The 26424-nt window shown below is 45.6% G+C and overlaps 1 protein-coding gene across 1 annotated transcript in view; it reads left to right on the forward strand.

The window, feature by feature from the left end:
* The first annotated feature begins 4832 nt into the window (after positions 1–4832).
* The window catches only part of SGK2 (serum/glucocorticoid regulated kinase 2), a 35258-nt gene continuing 13666 nt past the window's right edge, over positions 4833–26424 (forward strand). The window contains exons 1-3 of the mRNA XM_056843982.1: positions 4833–4906; positions 25293–25362; positions 26328–26385. Of these exons, the coding sequence (XP_056699960.1) occupies positions 4855–4906; positions 25293–25362; positions 26328–26385 (180 nt within the window). The 5' untranslated portion in view covers positions 4833–4854. The remainder of the gene's footprint in view (positions 4907–25292; positions 25363–26327; positions 26386–26424) is intronic.

Below are 26424 nucleotides of genomic sequence, written 5' to 3' on the forward strand. Positions count from 1 at the left end.
TAAGCAGCCCAGTTTTTCTTCGGCTCTTGTAGAAAGTATGGCAAATCCCTACTGTGGCTGCCGTGTCTCAAATGGGGTAGTTTATCAGCAAGGGAGTCAGAATATGAAGGGAGGATAATTTACAACGCAGGCCTGCTGCTAATTAAGCAGTTTCCTACCATGAGAATATATTGATCCTGGAATAAGAAATGGGAGCTTCCTGGGCAAGAATGGATGCAACTGCATCCAGGCAGCAAGAACTCTGTTTCCCTGCAGCGGCATTTGCCCTGGCAAAAGAACGTCCACACAGGAGTTTAGTGTACACTTTCCTTCATCAGCTGCCATTTTCCTTCCATCAGACTACCTGAGGGCTTTTTGAGGGCTTTACAAAATGGTAATGACTATTGCGGGCTAGGGGCTTCCTATTTTTTTAAAGGAAAGCTGGGAATTCAGAGGAACTGGTAGATCTGGGCATGCGTTGTTCATTAGCAATTACTGATTTTTTTTAGTAGAAAAGAGCAAGAGTCCAGTAGCACCTTAAAGACTAACAAAAATATTTTCTGGCAAATATTTTTGTTAGTCTTTAAGGTGCTACTGGCCCCTTGCTGTTTTCTACTACTGCAGACAGACTAACACGGCTACCCACTGTGATTTTTTTTTTAAGCACTCAAAAAGCACTCCAGTGGGGTGATAGGGAGAATAGAGGCTGTGCTGAGTCAATGGAAAGAAAATAGTGCCGATTTGGGCAGGATCTTTGAAGATATGACCTTCTCGTCCATATGGCTTGCTAGCACACTTAGACTGTGTTCGAGAAGGAACATACCGAGAACACTGGATATTATGTGAATGCTCAAAAACAAAAACATCCCCCCCAAATACGCCACTGCAGTTTGAAAGCCAAAGTGAAGAAAAACTTCCATGTGGATGCAGCCTTTATTAAGAAATATTCTTTTAGAAATATTGTTTAAGTAAGGGTGTCCTAACTGGGAGTTATCCTGTTTTTATACATAGAAAGGGGCAAGGACTGGGGGAATGAAGTCATGCCATCTACTCAAGGTTACTTCTGGTAAATAACTGAAAGTTATGTCACCACATTGGTGTGATGCTCTAGGATTCATCCCAAACTCTGTAGTAAAAGTGGGTGGGAAAACTGACCCTGTGCAGATGGTGCGAAGTCACCACCTTGGCATGATGTTCTAGGGCCCCCTAAACTTTATGGTTTTATTATAGAGTTTGGGGTGAATCCTAGAGCGTCGATGCAGTGAAGTTACTTGATGGATTCTAGCCAATTTCTGACAGACCTGCTGGCTTCTGGGATTCTTGCAAAGATTACTGCCCTGAAGGTGCAATGCTATTCAGAGTTATTCCAGTCTAAATTCACTGAAACCGAGGAGCTTAAACTGGAGTAACTCTGCATAGGGTTGCGCTTAGGGTTGCCAACCTCCAGGTATCGGCTGGAGATCTCCCACTATTACAACAGATCTCCAGTCGATAGAGATCAGTTCTCCTGGAGAAAATGGCTGTTTTGGCAATTGGACTCTATGGAATTGAGGTCCCTCCCCTCCCCAAACCCTGCCCTCCTTAGACTCTGCCCCAAAAACCTCCCGCTGGTGGTGAAGAGGGACCTGGCAACCCTAGTTGCACTGTAAATGGGCCACGATGGAGCCATAGGATTGCCAACTGCCGGGAGAAAAATGTTATTTCCCATTAATAGAGACTTAATGGGGTGTTGTTTGCCAGGTGATGTTGTTTACCTCCCCCATTCTTATTACTAAGCCCAATGAGTAGGGTTGCCAGGTCCCTCTTTGCTACCGGCTACTGTTCTTAATCTAGAATGCATACTCAGGATCATTTAACTGTGCTTAACTGTGCTTTGCAATGTAAAAGCTATGGGGATTCTGGTAAAACAAAAAATAGGCCATACAAGCCTCAATCTGATGTCAAATTTCCACTTATTGTGTAGTCAATCAACTATTGATTGGCCCCTATGATGGAGACTCAGGCAAATCTACACCCTGTCCTAATTTTAAGGTGGGAAATATGACTATGGTTGCCAGCTGGACATGAAAAAAATATCCTGTCTCTTTAGCAGAGGTTTAATGTTTGAAAATGGCAGTTGAAGCTTTTCATGGCATAAACTTAAAGTAACATCACCTGATGATTGCTTGCAGATCAATTGATATTAAAGGGACAGCTGGTGAGTCTAATGTAAAAGTTGATACATGCTTAAAAGTTACTCAAACCTTTCTACTACTCAGTTCACCACAACGAATTATGGAATAACAGCACTAGTGGTATTTTTCCCCCTCTCTAGTTCTTTGTACTTTCTGAGAATATATCAAGGCAGTTACAACTTTGAACAGCAGAAAGATGATTACCACTGCCAGTGCTTGTGATAACTGGAAGTATTGCCCCTAGATACGCTCCTTGTATGAATCATTGACATCAGGAGTAATTACACTATTAGTAGCTTATGGACCTTGTTCCCTTACCACTGGTCATAGGTGAGAATTTCCATGGGTGGAAATGTGTCTTCAATGCACTCATGATAATAGTTATAAGCTCTATCACTATCCCTGTTCACATGTTACAGTGAACACATACACAACCTGCATGTATATGCATACACCTGTCTGTAAAGAAACAACGTGTATTCACTTTACAGATGAAACGGGGACCAATACCTGGATAAACTTAGGGTTTCAATTACATGTTCCCTTGTACATGCATTGAGTGTAACATGAGAATTACTCAACACACATGTAAAGAAAATAAAGTGTACACTGTGTACAAACTGTATGTGCGTTCACTGTAACGTGAACAGGGCTTCTGTGTACAGTATACACTTGATTGTTCTCTGTATGTGCATTGAATAATCTCTCATGTTACAGTCAACATGTTGAACAGTTGAATGTGTGATTAAAAACCCCATGTTTATCCAAGTACTGGTCCCCAGTTTCATAGCAAAGTGAATGCCCGGTTCTTTCATATAAACAGATGTACGCAGATACATCAGGATGTATGTGTGTTCACTGTAACATGTGAACAGGGCTCCTGTTATCTCCCCATACCAGTCTTCTTTTCAGACTACCCAGCAGCTGCATTTTGTAGAAGCAAAAAACAAACAAAAAACCCCACCCCAGCCAGCATGGTGTAGTGGTTAAGAGCGGTGGACTCTGATCTGGAGAACCGGGTTTGATTCCCCACTCCTCCACAAGAGCCGGCGGAGGCTAATCTGGTGAACTGGATTTGTTTCCCCACTCCTGGACATGAAGCCAGCTGGGTTACCTTGGGCTAATCACACTCTCTCAGCCCCACCTGCCTCACAGGGTGTCTGTTGTGGGGAGGGGAAGGGAAGGTGATTGTAAGCAGGTTTGATTCTCCTTTAAGTGGTAGCGAAAGTCGGCATATAAAAACCAACTCTTCTTCTTCTTCTTCATCATGGACTTACATGTAACATACAATTTTAACCTCAGACTACATGTTACTAGCTTTTTAAACATCACATCTGCTTTATGCTGGAGGCCCAACTTCTGTATAATTTGCTATAAGTGCCCTCTGGGTTTGAAATCAGCCCCCTACATGGCTAGGATTGTGAATAGGCTCATCATCTTACTACATCATTTTTCTGTTTGACCTTTTGTAGGTTGTGTAAGAAACTCCTGTAGTAAAAGTTCAGTCATGGAATTTTACTGGAGCCTTGTTGCTTCTGATAAGGCCCTTACCAAGAAACATGATTTCCTGTTCTGATGAAAGGAAGGGAATTTGTACTAGAGTATAATAATCATGTTCAGCATTTTGGGGCATTCTAAGGGTTGCCAACTCTGGGTTGGGAAATTCCTGGAGATTTGGGGGTTGTGCCTGGCGAGGGCAGGGGAGGGTGGGACCTCAGTGGGGTATAATGCTGCATAGTTCACCCTTCAAAACAGCCATTTTCTCTACGGGAATTGATCTCCATAATCTGGAGATCAGTTGTAATTCTGGGAGATCCCCAGGCCCCACCTGGAGGTTGGCAACCCTAGGAAAGACCCAGGTTTAAATCCCCACTCAGTCATGAAGCTCACTGGTTGACTTTTGGCCAATTACTTTCTCTTAGCCTAACTTGCCTCACAGGGTTATTGGGATAAAATGGAGATGGGAGGTTTGCCAACCTTCAGGTGGTAGCTGGAAATCTGCTATTACAATTGATCTCCAGCCGATATACATCAGTTCACCTGAAGAAAATGGCTGCTTTGGCAATTGGACTCTATGGCATTGAAGTCGCTCCCCTCCCCAAGCCCCGCCCTCCTCAGGCTCCGCCCCAGAACCTCCCACCAGTGGCGAAGAGGGACCTGGCAACCCTACTCCTCAGGCTCCGCCCCAGAAATCTCTAGGTATTTCCCAACCTGGAGCTGGCAACCCTAGAGAACCTATGTATGCTACCCTGAGCTCCTTGGAAGAAAACTAAGAGAAAAGAGTTTTATAATTAGATAGATATATAAGTACTTTTGGAAACTCATACCTGAAAGCAAAAGGGAGAGTTTACAATGATTAAATCATGTTAATAATTTCTGCTCAACACATCAGCTTCGAATGGAGAAAAAGCCATCCCACAGTCACGTGAATTGCCCCTAGAGCTAATGTTTTAGCATGCCAAACGAGTTTGTGTAAAGTTTTATTGCTGGCTTCCAGCCAACGCATAAATAGCAGCATTTGGTTTTTACTTCCTACTTCTAGGAGAGATGACCTTAATGTTTGTAGGAGAAGGACACACGAAAGCTTAGACCTCCAAGTCAGTCTCTCTGTACACCTTTTGCAGACTGTGAACAGCGTCGGTCAAGCCACAAAGCCGTCACAACATTTCCTCGCCTGTGTGTAAATCCCACGGCTTACCTGATGCACTCTTCCGGGCCACAGACCGTCTTTACATCGCTGGGGAAGACAAAAGGTAAACTTCAACTTCTTTGGGGACCCTCTGTTTAAGAATTTCTCAGGACTAAGGAAACTCCCAGAGCATATATACTCATTATCGCTTAACATGGCTCAGTAATCCAAAGGTACAGGTAACTGAGTTAATTAAAGGGTGGTTAAAATTTATTGAGTGGTAAAAAAAATGTAATTTTTCTATCAGCTTCTGGAGATTTGGGGATGGAGCCTGAGGAGGTCAGGGATCTCAGCGGGGTACAATGCCATAGAGTCCAGCCTCCAAAGCATCCATTTTCTCCAGGGGAACTGATCTCTATAATCTGGAAATGAGCTGTAATTCCAGGGGATCCCCAGATCCTACCTGGAGGCTGGCATCCTTTCTGGGCGCCTTTAGCTGAGCTTGAGCTGCAGATGGCACTATTAATGGTTTAGAAACTAGCATTCTTCTGCAGATTCAGCTGCCGTTAAAGGCGTATGAGCAGAGGCCAACAGAAATTGGCAACTCTAAATATCTGCCTGGAAATAGTCTATGTGGCATCTCTTAGGTGGTGAGGAACTGTTGTTCACATAGACAAAGGAAGGTCTAGAATAGATGGGTGAATTTTCTGCCACTGATATTAGCCAGGACCTTTAACAAAGATGTCGGATTTTTTACCTGCTTAAGCAAACTCGTCATAACTAGGGAGATTATGGTTTGGATCCAACTACAGTTGCTTGGAGGGAAAAAAAGTCATGTGCCTTTAATAAAGGCAATGGGATATTATTTGTATGTGCATATAAAGTGTTGTCAAGTCCCAGCTGACTTGCGGCAACCCCAGCAAGGGGCTTTAAAGGCAAATGAGAAGCAGAGATGGTTTTCCTTTGCCTTCCTCTGTAGAGTCTTCCTTGGTGGACTCCTTTTCAAGTACCAACCCAGCTTACCTTCTGAGATCTCATGGGCTATACCATGCTGCCTTCCTTCTCGGGACGTTATTTACCATGCGATATTTGTCTTCATGCCAAGAGAAGCTTCACCTGCTTCTGCTGCCAATTTGCACATATTAAGCCTCTGTTAAGAGACAGGATGCTTTTCGCCGAGCCAGTTGGCCACCCTATCTGTACCTCCTGGATTTCATGGCCTTAACTAGTCACAGTTTTCTCTTGCACATGGTGGTGGAAAGTGCTGTCAAGACATACCCAACTTACGGCAACCCCAAAGGGGTTTCAAGGCAATAAATGTTCAGAGGTGGTTTGCCCTTGCCTTGCCTGCCTCTGCAGAGCAACCCTGGACTTCCCTGGAGGCCTCCTTTCCAAGTACTGACCCTGCTTAGCTTCTGAGATCTGACAAGATCAGGCTAGCCTGGTCCATCCAGGTCAGGGCCTCTTTTGTATGCATAACATACTGTATGAAGCTTCATTTCATTTCTCTAATGAAGTGGGCTCAAGCTACAATAAAGCTGTCTTTAAAGTGCCACATATTTTTTCCCCTATTTGTTGTGATAGACTAAACAGATTACCCTTCTACCCTCCTGTACACTCATGGATTTTCCCAACCTGGCAAGGAAATTGTGTTTTGAAATTGCTTACCAGTAGAATTCCTACTTGTTCACTCAAATTGTGGTTAAGTACATCCATTTTATGGAGCTGCAGATAGTCGATTGCAGTAAATCACGAACAAAGCAGGTACTGTATTTAGTTTCCATAGTGTTCATTCACAGTATGAATCCTCTCTCTGTATGTATGTTTATGTTTAGAAGCTTTCTCTGTCTTGAAAAAGATGAGAGACTGCGATCCTATATTCTTCAACTTTTCCTATTTACTAGGGAGAGTCTGCCCTTAAAAAAACAAAAACACTGTGCCTGGTTTGTCACATTCTTGTGGCTGGAACCCATCTCAGGTGCTTTTAAGGTTGCCAACAACTGGGCATCTGAAGGTTTTATGTACATAAGAAGAACCCTGCTGGATCATCAGACCAATGGACCATTGATAGGGTTGCCAACCTCCAGGTGGTGGCTGGAGATATCCCGCTATCACAACTGATCTCCAGCTGATAGATATCAGTTCCCCTGGAGAAAATGGCCGCTTTGGCAATTGAACTCTATGGCACTGAAGTCCCTCCTCTCTCCAAACCCCACCCTTCTTAGGCTCCACCCCAAAAATCTCCGGGTGTTTCCTAACGTGGAGCTGGCAACCCTATCCATTGATTCCAGCATTCTGTTTTGCAGAGTGGCCAACCAGTTGCCCTGCAGGACCAACAAACCAGAGGCTAAGGCCTTCCTCTGATGCAGCCTCCTAGCACTGCCTCTGAATATGGAGGTTCCCTTTACTCAGCATGGCTCTTAGCTATTGATGGATCTATCTTCCATAAATCTGTCTAGCTACTCTAGCCCCACTCTGAAGCCATTTATGCTGGGCATCACTACCTTCATTGGCAGTGAATTCCACAATTTAATTACTCATTCAGTAAAGACATATTTACTTTTTTTCCTGTCCTGTATCTATTGCTCATCAAATTCATGTTATTTTCTATCGTGGAGGTAAGTAACCTCACCTGGTTAATAGCATGCCATGAAGCCTCTCTTAAAGGGTCGGGACACTTTTCCTCCAGGCCATTGGCAACCCCAGGGAAGTTACATTAATGAGCAAGGGTCATGATGGCCTTGTGTTGCCAGAGCACATCTGCATAGATTGATGCATACAAATACCAAGGCACTGTGCAGTACACAGCCTGCTATTTTACACAGTGCACATGAAGTATATCTTTATCTGTGAGAGTTCATTATCGGACAGTTGTGTTTTCCTATGGTATCTTGAACCCAAAGAATAAACACTATCTTGGCTTTTAAATCAGTGGAGGAAAGTCTATTGCGGAGGGAATGCATACAGTGTACAAATGACACAGTAGAATCTTCATCAATGCTAAATTTTCAGGGGGCTTGAACAAGGGTCTCTGGAATGAGAACTGGGGTGTAACAAGCATGTCCCTGTTTGCAATAGTGAAGTGTTGCAGTGTATGTTATCCACTGATGATGATGATACTAAAAGTTATAGTGTTTGAAGAATTTCCCATTAAATATATTTTCAGTCTTTAATGCAAGTATTGGGAAACTTGACATCCCTGAAGCAAATTATTCAGAGTTGCACTTGTCTAGATGTCCAGGGGATTCTAGAACTGTGTTTAGCCATAAGTCCAAGGCAACGTTGAGATGGAGAAAGCTGAACTGAGCACTGGCCTGCTGAGTCTCTTTATCTGTTTTATGGCAGGGTAAACAGCCTTGCTCTTCTGATAATTAAAACAAATATTTGAGAATCTCTTTGCAGTTTTCTAAAGAAACCATCCAAGTAAGTACTTGCTGTATGTTTACCATGGCCCAAGTATTATTTTAGATATCTTAATGGACGATGGGTGAGGGAACTATATGATGATGTAACTTTCTAGAGCTGACCTTCTAATAGTGCCATTGTAAGCAGAGTTGTGTGTGTGTGTAAAGTGCTGTCAAGTCGCAGCCGACTTATGGTGACCCCTTTTGGGGTTTTCATGGCAAGAGACTAACAGAGGAAGAGTTACACTATTCTAATTCCATTGAATTCAGTGGATTTAGAAGGGACCAGCTACTGAGGGTGGCACTGGTAAGGGCTTGTTCACATGTCCAGTTCCTGTCCTTAATTCTGAGAGACTATATATACATCTGGATTCTGGAAGTACTACAGTAAGAGCACGTAGGGTGTGCTCACCTCAATACCTAAGTCTAAACTTGCCGCAATCCCTCCCAATGTACTTGGATTTTCTGATAATCCCGCAATGCAGACGATTATTTATGTTGGCTAGACTGAATGCCATCCCATCAGGGGAGTTAACAGGTCGTTTAAACATGGTTCCGTACTGTGAGAGAATATGTCAATGTGGTTCTGGCCAAATAGACACTCTTCAGCATTCCTTGTTTAGCTGTGACTTGCTCAACGAGGCTAGAGACAGATGGATAAAGCCTTTTAATTCAGAAATCTGTCTCTGAACTGGATAATCTGAGGGTTCTTTTAGCAGGGGTGGATTTTAATGCTACGTCGGCAGTCGCCAAATTTCTTTCCCAGTCAATTAAGATTTACAACATACTCATTTTCTTATGGGTTATTTAGATAGTTCCTCTTTTTTTTTCTTTTTGGTCTCAGTGTGACATGGTTCAGGGCCGAATTGGCCATACGAACTGTATCATTAAAGTAAGTATTATGGTGAATCGGACCATTGCATAGAACTGCAACTACCCAAAGTCAAAAGAAATGCTTCTGCTGTGGAGCTTGACCTTGTGTTCTGTTGCACAACTGTTGACCCTGACACAAGGAGTCGTATTGTCCTTCCTTTCTCCCTTTGGCAATGAGAGGGAGCTGCTTCGGCACTGGGATGGAAACATTGTAGACTATCCTCTAAGCCGCAAATGAGTGCTGTATAGGTTAGTTCCCTTCTTTCCAGGCAAAGCTTCGGTGCCTTTTAATAGCTATATGGCACTGGGTCTCTTATAGGACAAAGCAATGCACAAAACTGTCAAAGCAAATAGCAGCTGCATCTGGAAAACAAACTAGAGCCCAGCATGAGCCAAAAAGCAGTTAAGGGTGCAAAGGCTCCTCAGAAACAAAACTGAGCTAATAGACTAAAAGGCAAACATTACATTTCCATGTTTGAAATGATCAGATCCTTTCCCAAAGCAACAGCGATGAAAAGGAGCCATTTCAGTATTTTGGGTTACTCACTTCAGTAGAGGGATCTACTCTCTTGATTGATTTTGCAGTTCATAGAGCCCATCCGTGGTGCAGAGTGGTAAGCTGCAGTACTGCAGTCCAAGCTCTGCTCACGACCTGAGTTCGATCCCGACAGAAGTTGGTTTCAGGTAGCTGGCTCAAGGTTGACTCAGCCTTCCATCCTTCCAAGGTCGGTCAAATGAGTACCCAGCTTGCTGAGGGTGAAGGGAAGATGACTGGGGAAGGCACTGGCAAACCACCCCATTAACAAAGTCTGCCTAGTAAACGTCGGAATGTGATGTCTCTGCATGGGTCAGGAATGACCCGGTGCTTGCACAGGGAACCTTTACCTTTTTTACAGCCCATCCACTCATCTCCTCATCCCTCGTAGCCCCATTCAGACTGGTATCTTGCCTGATAATATGGTTGCCGGATAGGGCAATGGAGCCATCGACCTGCCAAGAGCAGCAAGGAATACTGATTGGTTCAGCTCAAGTTCCTGATAGGCAGCACTGTCAGCTTCAGGGGCCTGGTTCCCAAGCTCAGTTAAGAGTGCAGTTTCTGATCCACAAAAGCGATCAGAGCAGGGGTTGTGGTTGTTCATCCACATGGTGTTGTTCCCCAGCTGTACTCTGATGGTTGTTTCTCTATAGTAGGTATACACTCTTCATACCAGCTTTGCTACAATCTTTCTGGGAAGATCTGGGTAACGGTGAGTTTGCTCATTGTGTGGATGGTCAAGGTGTGGATTTCCAAACTTCTGGGCCGTTGGCACTATTTTCCTTCCATATTCCCTTGAATCTGCCATCTTCCCCCATCTTGCCCCATCTAGTGGGCTTTTTGCTGGATTTTAAAATTGGTGGTTACTATATTGCTTTAACACTTTAGTGATATTGTTGCTACCATTTTTTAAGTCTTCCAGCAGCATGGGGCAGGAAGGAGTGGCAGTTACAAGGGGATACCAAAGGCATACACCCCCATGTGGAGGGGCTGTGGCTCAGTGGTAGAGCATCTGCTTGGCATGCAGAAGGTCCCAGGTTCAATCCCCGGCATCTCCAGTTAAAGGGACTAGGCAAGGAGGTGATGTGAAAGACCCCTACCTGAGACCCTGCTGCTGGTCTGAGTAGACAATGCTGATTTTGATGGACTGAGAGTCTGATTCAGTATAAGGCAGCTTCATGTGTTCATGTGGATGCTCTGGTGCCATTGTGATGCTTCCGCATTTGCAGCGGCAATGATAGCACAATAGAGAATCTTCCTAAATGGAAACAGTCATAGTCTGGGTCTTGGATATCTAAAAGAACATCTTTGCCTCTTGGTGCCTTGAAGTCATTTGGAGAGCACTGTTGCGATCTCCCTACCATTCAAAATGTGGCAGCTAAGCCAGGTACAGTCAAGACCTTTCCTGTAGTTGGACCTTTCTTGTAGAATTCCTTTCTGGATCGCTTGCTTCACTCTTTTAGAAGAAGCACCGAGACCTTCCTTTTCTAAAATGACATTTAAGTAACTAGCCTGAGATGGTGGGGAATGTTCTGCTGGAACTAACTAGGAGACTTAAGTCTATTAATTTTGCAGTAGCTTTGTAGTATTCTTAGGTTTTACTATATTGTGATGTTTGGAAACTGGCATACTATGGTGGCTCAGAGAATGAGCTGTGATCTGCAAGTCCCTGGTTCAAATGTCACCTTGGCCACACACTCAATGGGTAGCTTTAGGCAAGCCCAACTCAGCCTCAGTTCCTCATCTGTAATATGGGCATAATAGTACTAGTCTTTGATGCCCCGGAACTGCCCTCACAGGGGACCCTCATTTTGATCCCTGCACACATGTACATCTTAGCATAGGCTTAGCAATGAAAAATGGACTCCAGATCAAACTGATATCAAGATGATAGTGAGTCACATTGAGGCTGTCCTAGAAATGTGGAGACAGCTTCTCCATTAATCATGCAATAGCCATATCTGATGGGAGTCCACGGAAGAGCCTTTCCACCCCAAGAACCTAATGGATCCCCTCCCTGATAATTTGGACTTAATGAATGACCCAGATTATCCAGGCAATGAGTACTGGGCCAGCCCCAGTGATTTCCTCCTTATTTTAAGGGCTGGAAAGGAAGATCTCTCTCCCCCCACTCCATCATATAAAATAGTCAGCCATCAAGGAACACTTCTCCTTGATGCTTTTATCTTTAATGCAAAAGAAGAAAACTCCCCTCTGCAATGCACACACAAAAAACCCTTTTCAAATTAGCTCAACTCTGGAGAGAGATACTTTATATCACTTTCACATTCCAATGTACTTTCCCCTTCCTCAGCAAAAATGTATAAAAAGTTATTCCTCAGTCCTTCCAATTTCTGTATGGTTGGCTTCTCTACTTTCCCACCCCATTCTGCTGTGCTTCTCCAGTCTGGTCAGTTTCCCTCTCTGGAGCTGCCCCACAGTGTTCAGGAAGCAGTCTTGTATATCTTTGATTTCCCCCTTTTATTTCCTCCCTTAGTAGCAAGTAATTTGTTAGAGAAAAGGGTTTAAACTGTGTTTGCACTACACATATACATTTATTTCCTTTCAGAAGAGTCTCCGTTTTTATTGTCCTGATTTAACTTGGTTTTCTTTCTGCTACTTCAATAAATTTCTTTTCTTGTTTAAGAAGCTTATTCCCCTTCATTTCTTTAGAGTTTTGGTCTGTATCTCGACCCTGGTATACACAGGATTAAAATCTCGGTAATTAGTACCCCATAATACATGTGTTTTCTCCTTGTTCGCACAAGGACATGTTTGCTAGCTGCAGTAGGTTTGGCAAGTCCCACTTCGCCACCAGTGAGAGGTTTTTGGGGCGGAGCCTAGGAAGGCAGGGTTTGGGGAGGGACTTCAATGCCATAGAGTCCAATGGCCAAAGCAGCCATTTTCTCCAGGTGAACTGATCTCTATCGGCTGGAGATCAGTTGTAATAGCAGGAGATCTCCAGCTAGTACCTGGAGGTTGGCAACCCTAAGCTACAGGGGCTGAAACGTGTTCTAGTGATTTGGGTAATACCTTTCTTACAGGGGCTGTTGTGAGGGCAGCAATAAGATATGGTATGTGAATTGCTTTAAAGACTGCAGGTCCTATATACATCATTGTGGTTATTAGCTTTGGGAGCCAATTTTTAGCTGAAATGCAGACGATGATCCTTCCATACTAGCTTAACGTTGTGTTTGCAGAAGGGATGAGCCACTAGGAGCAAATATGCTGAAAATCAACCTAGGCCACTGCAGGGGTGGAGACTAGGGACCTATGCTCTGTTCCACTTGTCCAATGAAAGCTAGGATCATGTCATCCTGCACATGTGTCCACCACATTGATCTGACCTTAGTGTGGAGATCTCCCATGTATGCTTTGATGACACTGGAGTTCAGGGTAGGAACGTTAATTGTTGAGTTCTTTTAGATGCTAATGAACAATTACTGTTTTTTTAAATGTATGTTCTGGAACATGCACTGTTGACATACATTTAAGCTGTAACGTTTAAATATATTCACACACATGCTTGGGTTTCAGCGGAAGAATCCTGGTGCTTGTCACCGTGACGTCCAAGTATTTCTTCGGTAGGCTGCAGACGAAATCTTTGAAGTTTGCAATCTAGGTTACAGGATGCGATGAAGCCGATATCAGGCAAGAAGGGTGGGTGCACAAGATAACCAGAGAGAGGAAACCTGGAGGAAGTCTTGTTTTTGCACGGTAGGAATTGCATTGAAAGTGATTTAGCGATTTGTTGTAAATCTGTCATTAACAAACTTTTATTTACTTAAAATATCGTTGGCTCACCTGTCAGATGTGAGAGAATAGTGGGTGCTGACATGTGTATAAAAATGGATCTACTGGGGTTTCTTGTCATTGTCAGCTGCTTGTGGGGAGTGGAATCTGGCCGTAAGTAGCCCCTTGCATCTGCTTTCTGCCCTTGCTGTGTGTGTGTGTAAAGTGCTTTCAAGTCACAGCCGACTTATGGCGACCCCTTTTGGGGGGTTTTCATGGCAAGAGACTAACAGAGGTGGTTTGCCAGTGCCTTCCCCTGCACAGCAACCCTGGTATTCCTTGGTGGTCTCCCATCCAAATACTAACCAGGGCTGACCCTGCTTAGCTTCTGAGATCTGACGAGATCAGACTAGCCTGGGCCATCCAGGTCAGGGCTCTGCCCTTGCTGCTCTAGCTCAAAGGGGCCTGTCCCTGTTCGTTTCTTTCCCTCCACTAGATGTGCTGGCCGGGCTGGGAGATGAGCAGATGTGCAGAAGGGGGAGGGAAATCAAAGCAACTGGACAGTTGGGAGAGGGAGGTGTGAGAGAGGGAGCAAGGGGACCCTAAGCAGATGGGTTGATCTGGCAAGTGATGAGGAGGCAAGTGGGGTAAAAGTGGGGTAAGCCAGAGATAGCAATTTGGTGGCGGGGTGGTGGTGGTGGTGGAGAGATGGAGATGTGGGTGAAACCGAAGATGGCGGTGCTGCTCCCCAACTGAAACCGCCGCCCTCATATTCCCCATTGGAGTTTTAAGCAAAGTGTGGGGTCTGTGATCCCCTACATCTAGGACTCAAGGCCTCTCAATGAAATTGATCGACAATAGCTTCAGGACGGGCAAAAGAAAATGTGTCTTTTTGTACCACATAATTAATACATGGAATTTGTGGTTAAAGGAGATTATGCTGGCCATGGGTTTAGATGCCATGGAAAGGGAATTGGGCAGATTCGTGGAGGATAGGTCTATCAGGGGCCATCGGTCATGGTATGTAAACTGAACCTCCATGTTCAGAGGCAATCTGAATTTTCAGAGACTGGGGGGATATTCATGCTCTTTCTTTGTGTGCTCCACTTAAGCATCTGCTTGGCCTGTTGGGAATGGACTTAAGCTTGATGGACCCTTAGCCTGATCCACTGAGCTTCTCCTTCCTTCCAACCCACAGCTGTGATCATAAATGTGAAAAGGTGGCTGTCAAATTAATGTGGATAGAGGCCCCATTCCCCGCGACAGTATTATTGGTCTTTATTTAAGTAAGAGTGACTATGAGCAGGCTTTTTAAAAAAATCATTTGTAACGATAATACTCACCTTATTTTTCTGCATTGGCTCTGATTCTTTTTGCTAATCCATTTCACCAGCCAGTGACATCAAGCTGAAGTCTTTCTTGTACAGGAGCACCAGGGGTTTGCTGAAACTCAGAGAAAAGGAACCATCAGGGTCATCTAGTCCAACCCCCTGCACAATGCAGGAAATTCACATCTACCTCCCCCACACCCCCAGTGACCCCTACTCCATGCCCAGAAGTTGGCAAAAGAAAAAACCCTTCAGGATCTCTGGCCAACTCTTTTGATTTAATTTCAACCCATTGGTTCTGGTCCGACCTTCTGGGGCAACAGAAAGCAACTCAGCACCATCCTCTATATGACAGCCCTTCAAATACTTCAAGATTGTACATGGAATTTGTGCAGCTAACTGCAGCTAACTTGGAGAATGACCTTTTTTAATGTTATGAGAAAGAAGGGGGAAAGTGGGCAGTTAATTCTGTTCTGTGGCCACAGTTGCAGGGTTAATTGCATGGGACAGGCTAATGTGTATAAGGCCCAAACTATACATTACAATTTGTAACATGTAGGGCCTGGGTTCTCCTGACCTAACTTTGACAGCCAAATGTCAGGAGCAGGGAGCTTGTTTTCCAAATGTGTGGGACCCCATTTTCATTGGGACCATGAACACATGAAGCTGCTTTCTACTGAATCAGACCCTTGGTCCATCAAAGTCAGTATTGTCTACTCAGACCAGCAGTGGCTCTCCAGAGTCTTAGGTAGAGGTCTTTCACATCACCTGCTTGCCTAGTCCCTTTAACTGGAGATGCCGGGGACTGAACCTGGGAACTTCTGCATGCCAAACAGATTACTACTGAGCCACAGTCCCTCCCCTAGAGCATGGCATGGGGAACAAAGGACTTCATCCTCCCTGTCATTTTTCTGACCCCAGACAGCCCTTGGGCTGCTATTTGCAACATTGGGGACATTTATCTATTTGCGACATCTATCTCGTGCTACCAGCAGATGCCAGAGAGGCTGTGGAAACCGAACAAGTTCCTGGAGGCCAGGGGTGGGGAACCTTTTTTCCACCAAGGGCCATTTAGATATTTATAACATAATTCGTGGGCCATACAAAATTATCAACTTCAAAATTAGCTGAACAAGCCCCAAGCAGGCAGCTGCCCCAGATGACCCCCCGGCGCAGTCAAGCAGGTAGGCATCCAACTGGTGGTGCACTCGCCCACCTGGTGGCACAGGATGGTCTGTTGCACCAGCCAGACGTAGCCGTCCAGCCACACTCCCGAGTTGCTCCTGCTCCGCATGGTTGGGGCTGGATTCTACAGCTGGCTCGTGCTACCTTGGCCTGCAGGGATGAAATGAGGACACAATTGCTAAGAACTCGCCCCCCCTGCACATTCTGGCCCTGCCCCCTTTAACCCCTCCATTGTTGCCACTTCCGCCCCCAGCCCTCTTGTAGTACAGAGGGAATATGTTTCTCCATGGCCAGGGTGGGAAAGGGTTAATACCGTTTCTTGGGCGGTCCTAGCAGCTCCATAGCTAACGACTCTTCTACAAGGGGGAAAAAGGTTCTTTTTCTCAGCAAAACAAACTCACATCTGCCTTGAATAGAGGCTATTCCTGTACGCGGGAGGGGGCGGATCACCAGTCTTAGATCCTTCTGAGCTAGAGATCTGCCAGGACCCATGAAGGGCCAGACCAAATGATTTTGCGGGCCTTAAACGGCCCGCTGGCCTGACATTCCCCACCCTACTGGAGGCAGTTTTGGAATAGATGAGAGCTAACAAGCTGAAATGTAACCCTGACAAAACAGAGGTGCTACTGAAGGTCTGAGCCAGGAAGGTCTGAGCCAGGAAATACTGCCCTTGTACAAATCTATGGTGAGACCACACTTGGACTTCTGTATATAGTTCTGGTCACCACACCTAAAAAAGGATACTGCAGAGCTTGAGAAGGTGCAGAAAAGAGCAACCAAAATGATCAGAGGACTAGATCAACTGCCCTATGAGGAGCGGTTAAAATGCTTAGGGCTGTTTAGCTTGGAAAGAAGGCGGCTGAGGGGAGACATGATAGAGGTCTATAAAATTATGCATGGTATAGATAAAGTGGACAGATAAAGTATTATCTCTCATAATACTAGAATGCGGGGTCATCTGCTGAAGCTGGAGGGTGAGAGATTCAAAACAGATAAAAGGAAGTATTTCTTCACACAACACATAGTTAAATTGTGGAACTCCCTGCCCCAGGATGTGGTGATGGCTGCCAACTTGGAAGGCTTTAAGAGGGGAGTACACATATTCATGGAGGAGAGGGATATTCATGGCTATTAGTCAAAATGGATACCAGTCATGATGCATACCTATTCTCTCCAGGATCAGAGGAGCATGCCTATTATATTAGGTGCTTTGGAACTCAGGCAGGATGGTGCTGCTGCAGTCGTCTTGTTTGTGGGCTTCCTAGTTGGCCACTGTGTGAACAGACTGCTGGGCTTGGTCCAATCCAGCATGGCCTTTCTTATGTTCTTATGTTATCCCCTGTTCTGGTTGGGGTTGCACTCTTCCTAAAGGAGCAGGTTCGTAGCTTGGAGGTACTCCTGGACCGAGGCCTCCTGTTGGATAAGCCAGTGGCAGCAGTCACTAGGGGTGCCTTTCTCCAGCAATACTGGTGAGCCAGCTGCAGCCTTTCCTGGGCAGAAATGATCTTGCCACTGTGGTGCATTCCTTGGTTCCATCTAGATTAGATTACTGCAGTGTACTCTTTATGGGGTTGCCCTTGAAGACTGGATGGAAGTTGCAGTTGTTTCAGAATGCTGCAACCGGAGTCTTGAACTGGAGTGGGGTGTAGGGACCGTATCACTCCAGTCTTTTTCTATCTACACTGGCTTCCAGTTTGCTTCTGGGCTCAATTCAAGGTGCTGGTATTGACCTTTAAACCCTCTACCACCTGGGACCAATATACCTTAAGGACTACCTTCTCCCATATGAACCTACCTGCTCACTCCAGTCATCCTCGGAGGCCCTGCTCTCAGTGCCACCACCATCTGAGGCTAGATGTGTGGCTACCTGAGAAACGGCTTTATAGGTTGTGGCACCAAAACTTGGGAACTCCCTCCCCAGGGAGGTTCATCTGTCTCCCTCTATCTGTGTCTCCCTCAGCGGGTGAAGACTTTTTTTGTTTCATTTGGCATATCCCCAATAATGGTTATTGGCCTTCCTCTTGTATTGTTTGCTATGTGTTTTTATTGAATTATGTTATCACTTTAAACGTTCAAATGCTTTAATGTTTTTTTTATGTCCCCTGCCTTGGGGACCCTGATTGGGTGAAAAGTTGGCATAAAAATGTCTTAAATAAATACATGCCCAGTCCCACAGCGGGGCAATGCCTGGGCCGTTTCAGGTCCGAATAATGGTGCAGGAAGGAAAGCCGAAGCCCATCTGCCATGGTCTCAGTCCAGATTGGGGTTCTAAGTACTTGGAAAACAAGTTCCCCCCCCTGCTCTTGACATCTGACTGTTGGAGTCAGTCAGATTAAGGCAGGGGTGGGGAACCTCAGGCCCGGGGGCCGTATGCGGCCCCCGAGGACATTTTTTGTGGCCCTCGGGAGCTCCGGGGCCCTGCTGCAGAGGCGGGGTGCAGGGCGGCCCTCCCAGAGGGTGTTCCTGGCACCACGGCTTACAGCGGTGCTGCGGTGCCCTTTGGACCTCCTCTCGCCGACTGTCGGCTGTTGAGCAGCAAGAGGGAGGGGGAAAGAGGCTGGCAGCTCCCGGCAGCAGAGCATGCATGCAGGAGCCGATCGGGCTTCAGGGGGGCCCTTTTGTGGACTCTGGGGAGGAGAGGGCATGGAGACTGGGGCCCGGTTGCGTGGGGTTCTGTGCGCCGCCGGGTGTGTGTGTGTGTGTGGGCAGGGGAGGCTGGGGCCCGGTCGCACGGGGCCAGCGTGCTCGGGTGTGGGGGAAGGCTTTTTTCTCTTCCTCTTTTTCTGTCACTCTTTCTCCCCTCTCTTTCTCCCTCTTTCTTTGTCTCCCTCCGTCCTTTTCTTTCTTTCTCCTTTTCTCTCCATTTCTCCTTCCCTCCCTTTTCCTCTTTCTCTGTTTTCCTTCCTCCCTTGCCGATCGACTGTGGGCTGCGCCCCCCTGGCACCTCGTTTGCTTGGGCCCACTGCTGGCTGCTCTTCCGCCTGGGAGGGGGGAGTGGGGGCACCCTGCAGGCCTTCTCTGTGTGACCTCCCCTGGGTTGCCAACCTCCAGGTGGTGGTTGGAGACCTGGCAACCCTAGCCTCTTTCCCCCCCCCAACCAGGAGATCTACACCTGGTATGGCCCCTGAATGATGTCATAAATGTGCAAATGGCCCTTGGCAGGAAAAAGGTTCCCCACCCCTGGATTAAGGGAACCCAGGCCCTGACTCTGTTCCCTTTTTCTAAAACAGCCTCTGCAGGAGGGAAGCAGAGAGACCAGGGATGCTGACCTTTTCCCCTGGCTGCCATTTCCCTGCTCCAAGATGCCCCATAAAAGGGGGGGGGCTGTGGCTCAGTGGTAGAGTATCTGCTTGGCATGCAGAAGGTCCCAGGTTAAATCTCCAGCATCTCCAGTTAAAGGGACTAGGCAAGTAGGTGATGTGAAAGACCTCTGCCTGAGACCCTGGAGTGCCGCTGGCAGTCTGAATAGACAATACTGAGTTTGATGGACCAAGGGTCTGGTTCAGTATAAGGCTTCATGTATTCATGTGTTTCAGCCTCAATGAAGTTTGAAACATCACATGAGCAGTCAAGAAAAAGGAGCACTATAGCTAACAGGCATATTGAAACAAAATTTAATATACGTAACACAATTTTACTTATTGTTTAGTGTGGACCTTTAAACTTTTGCGCTGTCCATGATTTATTCCAGTATTTGCTGATGTCAGAGTTAGTCAGCCTCAGAATTCTGTCTCTTTGTCATATTTGGAGTGTGTTCAAGAAAGAGAAGAAGGAAAACTGTTTGGGGGAAAGAGTGAAGGCGATCTGTTGAAATTTTATTCAGCTGAGTTCCAAAAACAGAGAAGCCTAATCTGTAACTAGTTTCTCCTGTTTTCAGGCCCACACCAGCCCCCGAGGAATATCATCTTGTCCCTCAGTTGCTTTGCTGGAGGCAACAAGGGTACTACTGGTATGCGTGTGTAAAGTGCCTTCAAATCGCAGCCGACTTATGGCAACCCCTTTTGGAGTTTTCATGGCAAGAGACTAACAGAGGTGGTTTGCCAGTGCCTTCCTCTGCACAGCAACCCTGGTATTCCTTGGTGGTCTCCCATCCAAATACTAACCGGGGCTGACCCTGCTTAGCTTCTGAGATCTGACGAGATCAGGCTAGCCTGGGCCATCCAGGTCAGGACACTACCTAGTACCAACAGGATTTTCTGGCAGTCTAATTTGCAGGACTGGGGAGTTGTGACTAGACACACATTATGGAGTACACAGGCTGGGCCTAGGTAGACACTCTATGTCAGATGCATGGCTCAATTACACATGAGTTTCTGGGTTCTCCTCAATTCCAGTATGGTGTAATGACTTGGAGCGGTAGACTCTGATCTGGAGAACAGGGTTTGATTCCCTACTCCTCCACATGAGTGGCGGAGGCTAATCTGGTGGACTGGATTTGTTTCCCCACTCCTACACATGAAGCCAGCTGGGTGACCTTGGGCTAGTCACACACACTCAGCCCCACCTACCTCACAGGGTGTCTGTTGCGGGGAGGGGAAGGGAAGGTGATTGTAAGCCACTTTAATTGTTCCTTAAGTGGTAGAGAAAGTTGGCATATAAAAACCAACTCTTCTTCGTCTTCCTGTGTTGGGGGTCAGGGCTGCAGTGCACATGGAGAATGGGCTTCAGACCCCCCCCCCATACCATTGTCCCCAACCTGAAACTGTTCTGGGGGCATTATTTTGGGAGATCCATATGTTCCCTGGGATACACACGCGTTTCCCCAAAAGGCTCAGTTGCGCATCTGTGATTGATTCCCCACAAGGATCTTTATTGTGCATCTGAAAGATTCCTTTTGTGCATTCAGCCGCAAGTGGAATTGAAAGGGGGAGGAGATCTACACAGCACTTAAATTGCGCTATATTTCCCTTTTAAAAAAACTGCAATGCCTGATCCCAAGGGCAAGATTCTATTATGCTGCCATTGCTATTTATTTGAAAGTAAGCCAAGCCAGTGACTTCCTGCTTATCTCCATCACTGTCCCTTTAAATTACCTTCTTAACCCCTTCTGATGATTTGAATTAGTTAATTACTTTCTCTTCATTTGTGGCTCTCCATCAGTGTATCTTTTTTATCAGGGAGAGAAGCCTTAAGCATGCTTAAACCCCACACACGCACACACCCCTTGCAACATATGTGATCGTTTTAAAATGCTCTTAATTGTGCAGTCATAAAATTTACAGTGATGGGGGGAAATGTTGCAAGCAAGAGCAATGCAGTAATTGATGCTTCTCTCTTCCTCCCCTCTTCGGAAAGAAATTTATTTCAAACGCACTTGAGATGTAATTAATTAAGCACCAGTGGGAACTCGAGGTTGTGTTAAAACAATTTTGCTCTTGTCTCAGTCAGTATCACCCATGACAAGCCAAATATAGCCTCCATGACTTGAGGCAATATACTTTGGCTGGATGCTGGGGGCAGACATGGTGTGGATAGTACTTCATACCCTATCTCTGCTTCCCAGGGCATTTGGCTAGGTATGGCTAGAAAAGGAGTGCTGGAGTAAATGGATCTTTCATGTTCTGGAGCCAAAGTGCAGGAGGGATTCCTGGCTTCTGTGCAAGCTGCCTTCTATGCTGAGAGCCAGCGTGGTGTAGTGGTTAAGAGCGGTGGACTCTAATCTGGAGAACTGGATTTGATTCTCTGCTCCTCCACATGAACGGCGGACTCTAATCTGGTGAACCTGGTTGGTTTCCCCACTCTTCCACACGAAGGCTGCTGAGTGACCTTGGGCCAGTCACAGTTCTCTCCGAACTCTCTCAGCCCCATCTACCTCACAAGGTGTCTGTTGTAGGGAGAGGAAAGGAAGGTGATTGTAAGCTGGTTTCATTCTCCTTAAAAGGTATAGAAAGTTGGCATATAAAAGCCAACTCTTCTTCTTCTAAACTGTTGCTGGAGGCATCCCGCTTTCAGTGATTGCTATACTACCCTTATATGGAGCAGAGGCAAAACACATTCCACAGCAGGTTTCTCTAATAATAAAGACAGCAATCATTTCTTACTCTTATCAAAGAAAGTAAATGAATGTCTGGGCAAACACTGCAACAGAGGGTTTTTTAAAAAAAATTGTGGGGAGAGAGAAACATTTGTACCAAATGTTCAGTCTATGGGATCTTGATGAAATGCCAAAGAAATCTGTGATTAAAAGTGGACACATCTGGATCTTCTTATCTACCTGGATGTTGCTGGTGTTCAGGTGGATCAAAACCAGTTCTCTCCCTTTTCATGTGACCTCTCTTCTCCTGTGTCTCAAAACTTTCAGGGTTGGATGAAAATAAGACATTTTTGATGGAAGACCATATTTTTTGAGACAACGTGTTGAAGTTGCTGGAGTGAAAGAGGAGAGATATTGTCTGATTAGGAATTCTGCAGAACATCTACTTATGAAGATTCTTTAGGGATGACTCAAAGTGTCAAACTACAGGTTCGAGTTTTTAACGAGTTGGGGCTAGGTTCCTTGCAGACCCAACTTGGGTTTCCTGCAGCCACAAAGCAATGGCGGGGATTTGCTTTTGAAAAATAAAGAAGACCCTCAAATGGGCACAGAACACCACCTCAGTGGGAGGAAGAGTTCCTGCCTCCCCCTTCCCCCGCAGACGTTTTCCCATATGGAAACAGTGCTGGGGAGGAATTGTAGAATCATAGAGTTGGAAGGGACCACCAGGGTCATCTAGTCCAACCCCCTGCACAATGCAGGAAATTAACAACTACCTCCTCCCCATATGCCCAGTGACTCCAACCCTCTCCCCGCCATGCAGGATCCCACAATCAAAGCACTCCTGACAGATGGCCATCCAGCCTCTGCTTAAAGACCTCCAAAGATGGGGCCTCCACCACCCTCCGAGGCAGCGCATTCCACCATTGAACAGCCCTCACCATCAGAAAGTTCTTCCTAATGTTTAGGTGGAATCGCTTTTCTATTAGTTTAAATCCATTACTCCGTGTCCTAGTCTCTGGAGCAACAGAGAACCAGCTAGTTCCCTCATCAACATGACATCCCTTCAAATATTTAAACACGGCTATCATGTCTCCCCTCAATTATTTCCCCACTTTTGCTGTTCTCAGATTACTCCACAGGGAGCAGAAAAATTGGGGAAATGGGTCTAACTCAACAGTGTTTATATACACAAAATAGCTTTTCGGGGGGCGGGGGGGGGGAGGAAGGTAGCATTTTGAGCCTGCTTGGGCAAGCCTTTATTTTTAAAATTCAGACTTGTGTCTGGGTGAGGTGTCTGAATTCCCTCTTCTCTACTTAAGGACAGATGGACTCACATTCATGGTGTCGAAATCCACTCTTTTCTACTTTTAAGGACAGATGGACTCACATTCTAGCTGTAAGTGAAGAAGTGAACTGTGACTCACAAAAGCACATGCCCTGCCAGAAATCGTGTGAGTCTTTAAGGTTCCACTTGTGCTCCTTTTTTTTTTTACTGCTACAGACAGACTACCATGGCTACCCATCATGATCTAATTGAAGTATGTTAATCAGGTTACCTCACCCAGAGTTTTGTGTCCATGCAGATTTAGCTCACTTCAATGTAAAGTCTGTTAAATCCTGTTGCCTCAACCAGGCTCCTTGTGCCTATGCAGATTTGGCTCACAATAGCCTGATCAAGGTTATTTCCCCCAGTTTTTCCTGTTGAATTTTGACAGCAGTTAACTTTAAACCAGACAATGAGATTTAAACTTTTTATCTTGACCCAATCCAAAATCGGAATGGTCAAACTCCCACCCATCCAGCAATCCTTCTGTCCCTAAAAGGAATGAGACCCAGCAAATTGATCCTCAGATCCCTGGTCCAGATCTCTGCTGGTCAAAACTCTGGTTTCCTTCTGGGAACCCCTTCTATCCTCTGCAGGCCTCCCCCCACCCCCGCTTTCTTTGCTGGCTCCTCGCTCTGCTCCTTGGATCTCCACTGCATCAAACCCCACAGTTAAGGTTGTATGTCCTGTCCCTAAAGCTTCTCAATTTCCTTCTACCTTGTATAAGTGTGCCTTCTTGTTGGTGCGTGTGCGTGCGATTACTTAGGGAATTAATTCCTAGGTGCTTAATGTAGATTCTTTACATTTTTATTTCCCTTTATTTTGTATACAATAAAGTTATTTGTTTGTGTTAACAACTACACTCTTATTCTCTTTCTTCATAATTTTATTTTGGGGTACTCCGACTAAGTTCCATTCTGGTATATGGAGACTACAAGGTCCTGTGTTATTCCTTTCTGGAACCCTTTTAAAGCTAATTTTAACAAAAAAGATAAAAGGAAGTATTTCTTCATACAATGTGTAGTTAAATTGTGGAACTCCCTGCCTCAGGATGTAGTGATGGCTGCCAACTTGGAAGGCTTTAAGAGGGGAGTGGACATGTTCATGGAGGAGAGGGGTATTCATGGCTACTAGTTAAAATGGATACTAGTCATGATGCATAGCTATTCTCTCCAGGATCAGAAGAGCATGCGTATTATATTAGGTGCTTTGGGACACAGGCAGGATGGTGCTGCTGCAGTCGTCTTGTTCGTGTGCTTCCTAGAGGCACCTGGTTGGCCACTGTGTGAACAGACTGCTGGACTTGATGGGCCTTGGTCTGATCCAGCAGGGCCTTCTTATGTTCTAATTTCCCCTTCTCTGGGTCCAGTTTGGGGTAACAGTTACTAGTCATGGGATACTAATTTACAAGTATAGCAGTTGCACCAAAATGTACATGTATTTACTGCAGCAACGTAGGGTACTCAATTCTGGCTTACCAAACTGCTGGAGATTTGGGGGCGATGCCTAAGGAAGGCAGAGTTTTGGGTGCCATACAGACCACTGTCCGAAGCTGCCCTTCCTCCAGGGGAGCTGATCTCTGTGGTCTGAAGGTAAGTCATAATTCCAGGAGAACTCCAGACCCACACCTGGAGAGTGTAACCCTACAGCTGTGCTGAATCCTACTGTCTCACTTCTGACTTTCGCAAACCACAAAGTAGGGCTTACACTGGGCTGCTCGATTCATAGTCATAAAATTGCTTGGAACTCTCTGAATGAGAAGAACTGAATGTGGGCCAAGTGTGATGTATCAAAGGGGGTTGCTCTTCTGTCTTGTGATCTGTGTCTCGCAGAAAAGCAGGGTGCATTCCTGGCAGCCTTGGAAGGCGCGACGAGAGGCTGCCGTTTTACAGGGTGTCATTCTTGTTGGGTTCAGTCCTCTGCTTCTGCGCCGTTATCTGAATGAGCTGAGGAGTTCCTTTTAACAGGAGCAACAGACTCTGTCCTAACTCCAAGAAAGCTTGGTTGTTTTGACTTGTGGGTGGATGTGGGAGAAGGGCAAGGTCACCTCGGAACAAATGCATCTCTGTATACATTTCTTGTGATCGCTCTGCCAGCTGAAAAGCTTACTCAGTTTGCTAACTTTCTCCTCCACCCCCTCCCCTTTCCGTAGATCTCATAAAACACGGGCGGGAGCGAATTGAGCAGACTATCAAAGCCTCCAATTCCAGGCTGTGCTCCTAGTGAGTATGTCTCTTTCTGCCAATGGGTTGCTGTCTCTTTAATGCTCAGCCTGGTGATAACCCCCTCCAAGCAATAGGGCAGTGAACTGAGCTGACTGGCACGGACCTGACTCTGCTCAGAATACACGCTCTTGCATAAACTAGGATTTGTTACCCAACATGGGCTCAACTCTCCTGCTGGAGAGGGCTTTCTGTGCTGGTGGTGTAAGTAAAACTGCTAAATTAGATGCTTGAAAAGCGTGGGGGCTTTTTTTTTTTTTGTCTCTTCTGAGGGGTGCTCTGAAATAAGGGATTTTTATGAAGGACTTGAGAAATAGAAATAGTGTCAGCTTAAGAATACCCAACCATTTTGTTATCTTCTTGTTAAGAGAGGTGAAGTTTAACCTTCTCAGGTTTGGCTTGCAGCTTACCTGCTGGGGGCCAAATAGGTGCAGAGGACCCAAGGGTTTCTCTGGGGCCTCCATGATAGGGGTGCCACTATGTATTACAATGCTGGCAAGATTTTTGCCTCTCCAAGGGAGATAATCACATGTTAAACTTTCTTGTTGCAAGGTGCCATAATTTGATCATTAGTTTTTGGGACGAGATCTCAAATGGGATATTGGCACAGAAAACAGCAATTTGAGCGCAATACGTCTACAGTACAGGACACCATATACCAGAAATGGGAGAAGATGATGTGCTGAACCTTTCTGATTAGAATTTCAGTTCCTATTTACTTGCATAGGGACAGGAGAGTACTGCTGTGATTATCATTCATAGTAAGCATGCTTTAAAAATCTAGTTTCGAGGGAATGCAGTCTTAACAAGTGTTGCTAAATTCTGTAGGTTTACTGTGATGGGGATGTGTTAACCCCCAAAGCGTGTACAACTTTTGTGAAACAATCAAAGTCTGTCCTTTAGCTAGATGTTTGCATTGTTTTCCTCTGCTTCTTACAATTGACTGTTCATTTCATTTCTTACAGTGTTGAAAGAGCAGGCTTCTTAATGGACCGTTCCAGAAGCCCGGATAATCATGGCCAGGTAAAAACTGGGCCCCTTCTTAGCTCTCTGCATTAACTC

This window comes from Euleptes europaea, chromosome 2 (assembly GCF_029931775.1).
Source record: "Euleptes europaea isolate rEulEur1 chromosome 2, rEulEur1.hap1, whole genome shotgun sequence".
NCBI classification, from domain to species: domain Eukaryota; kingdom Metazoa; phylum Chordata; class Lepidosauria; order Squamata; family Sphaerodactylidae; genus Euleptes; species Euleptes europaea.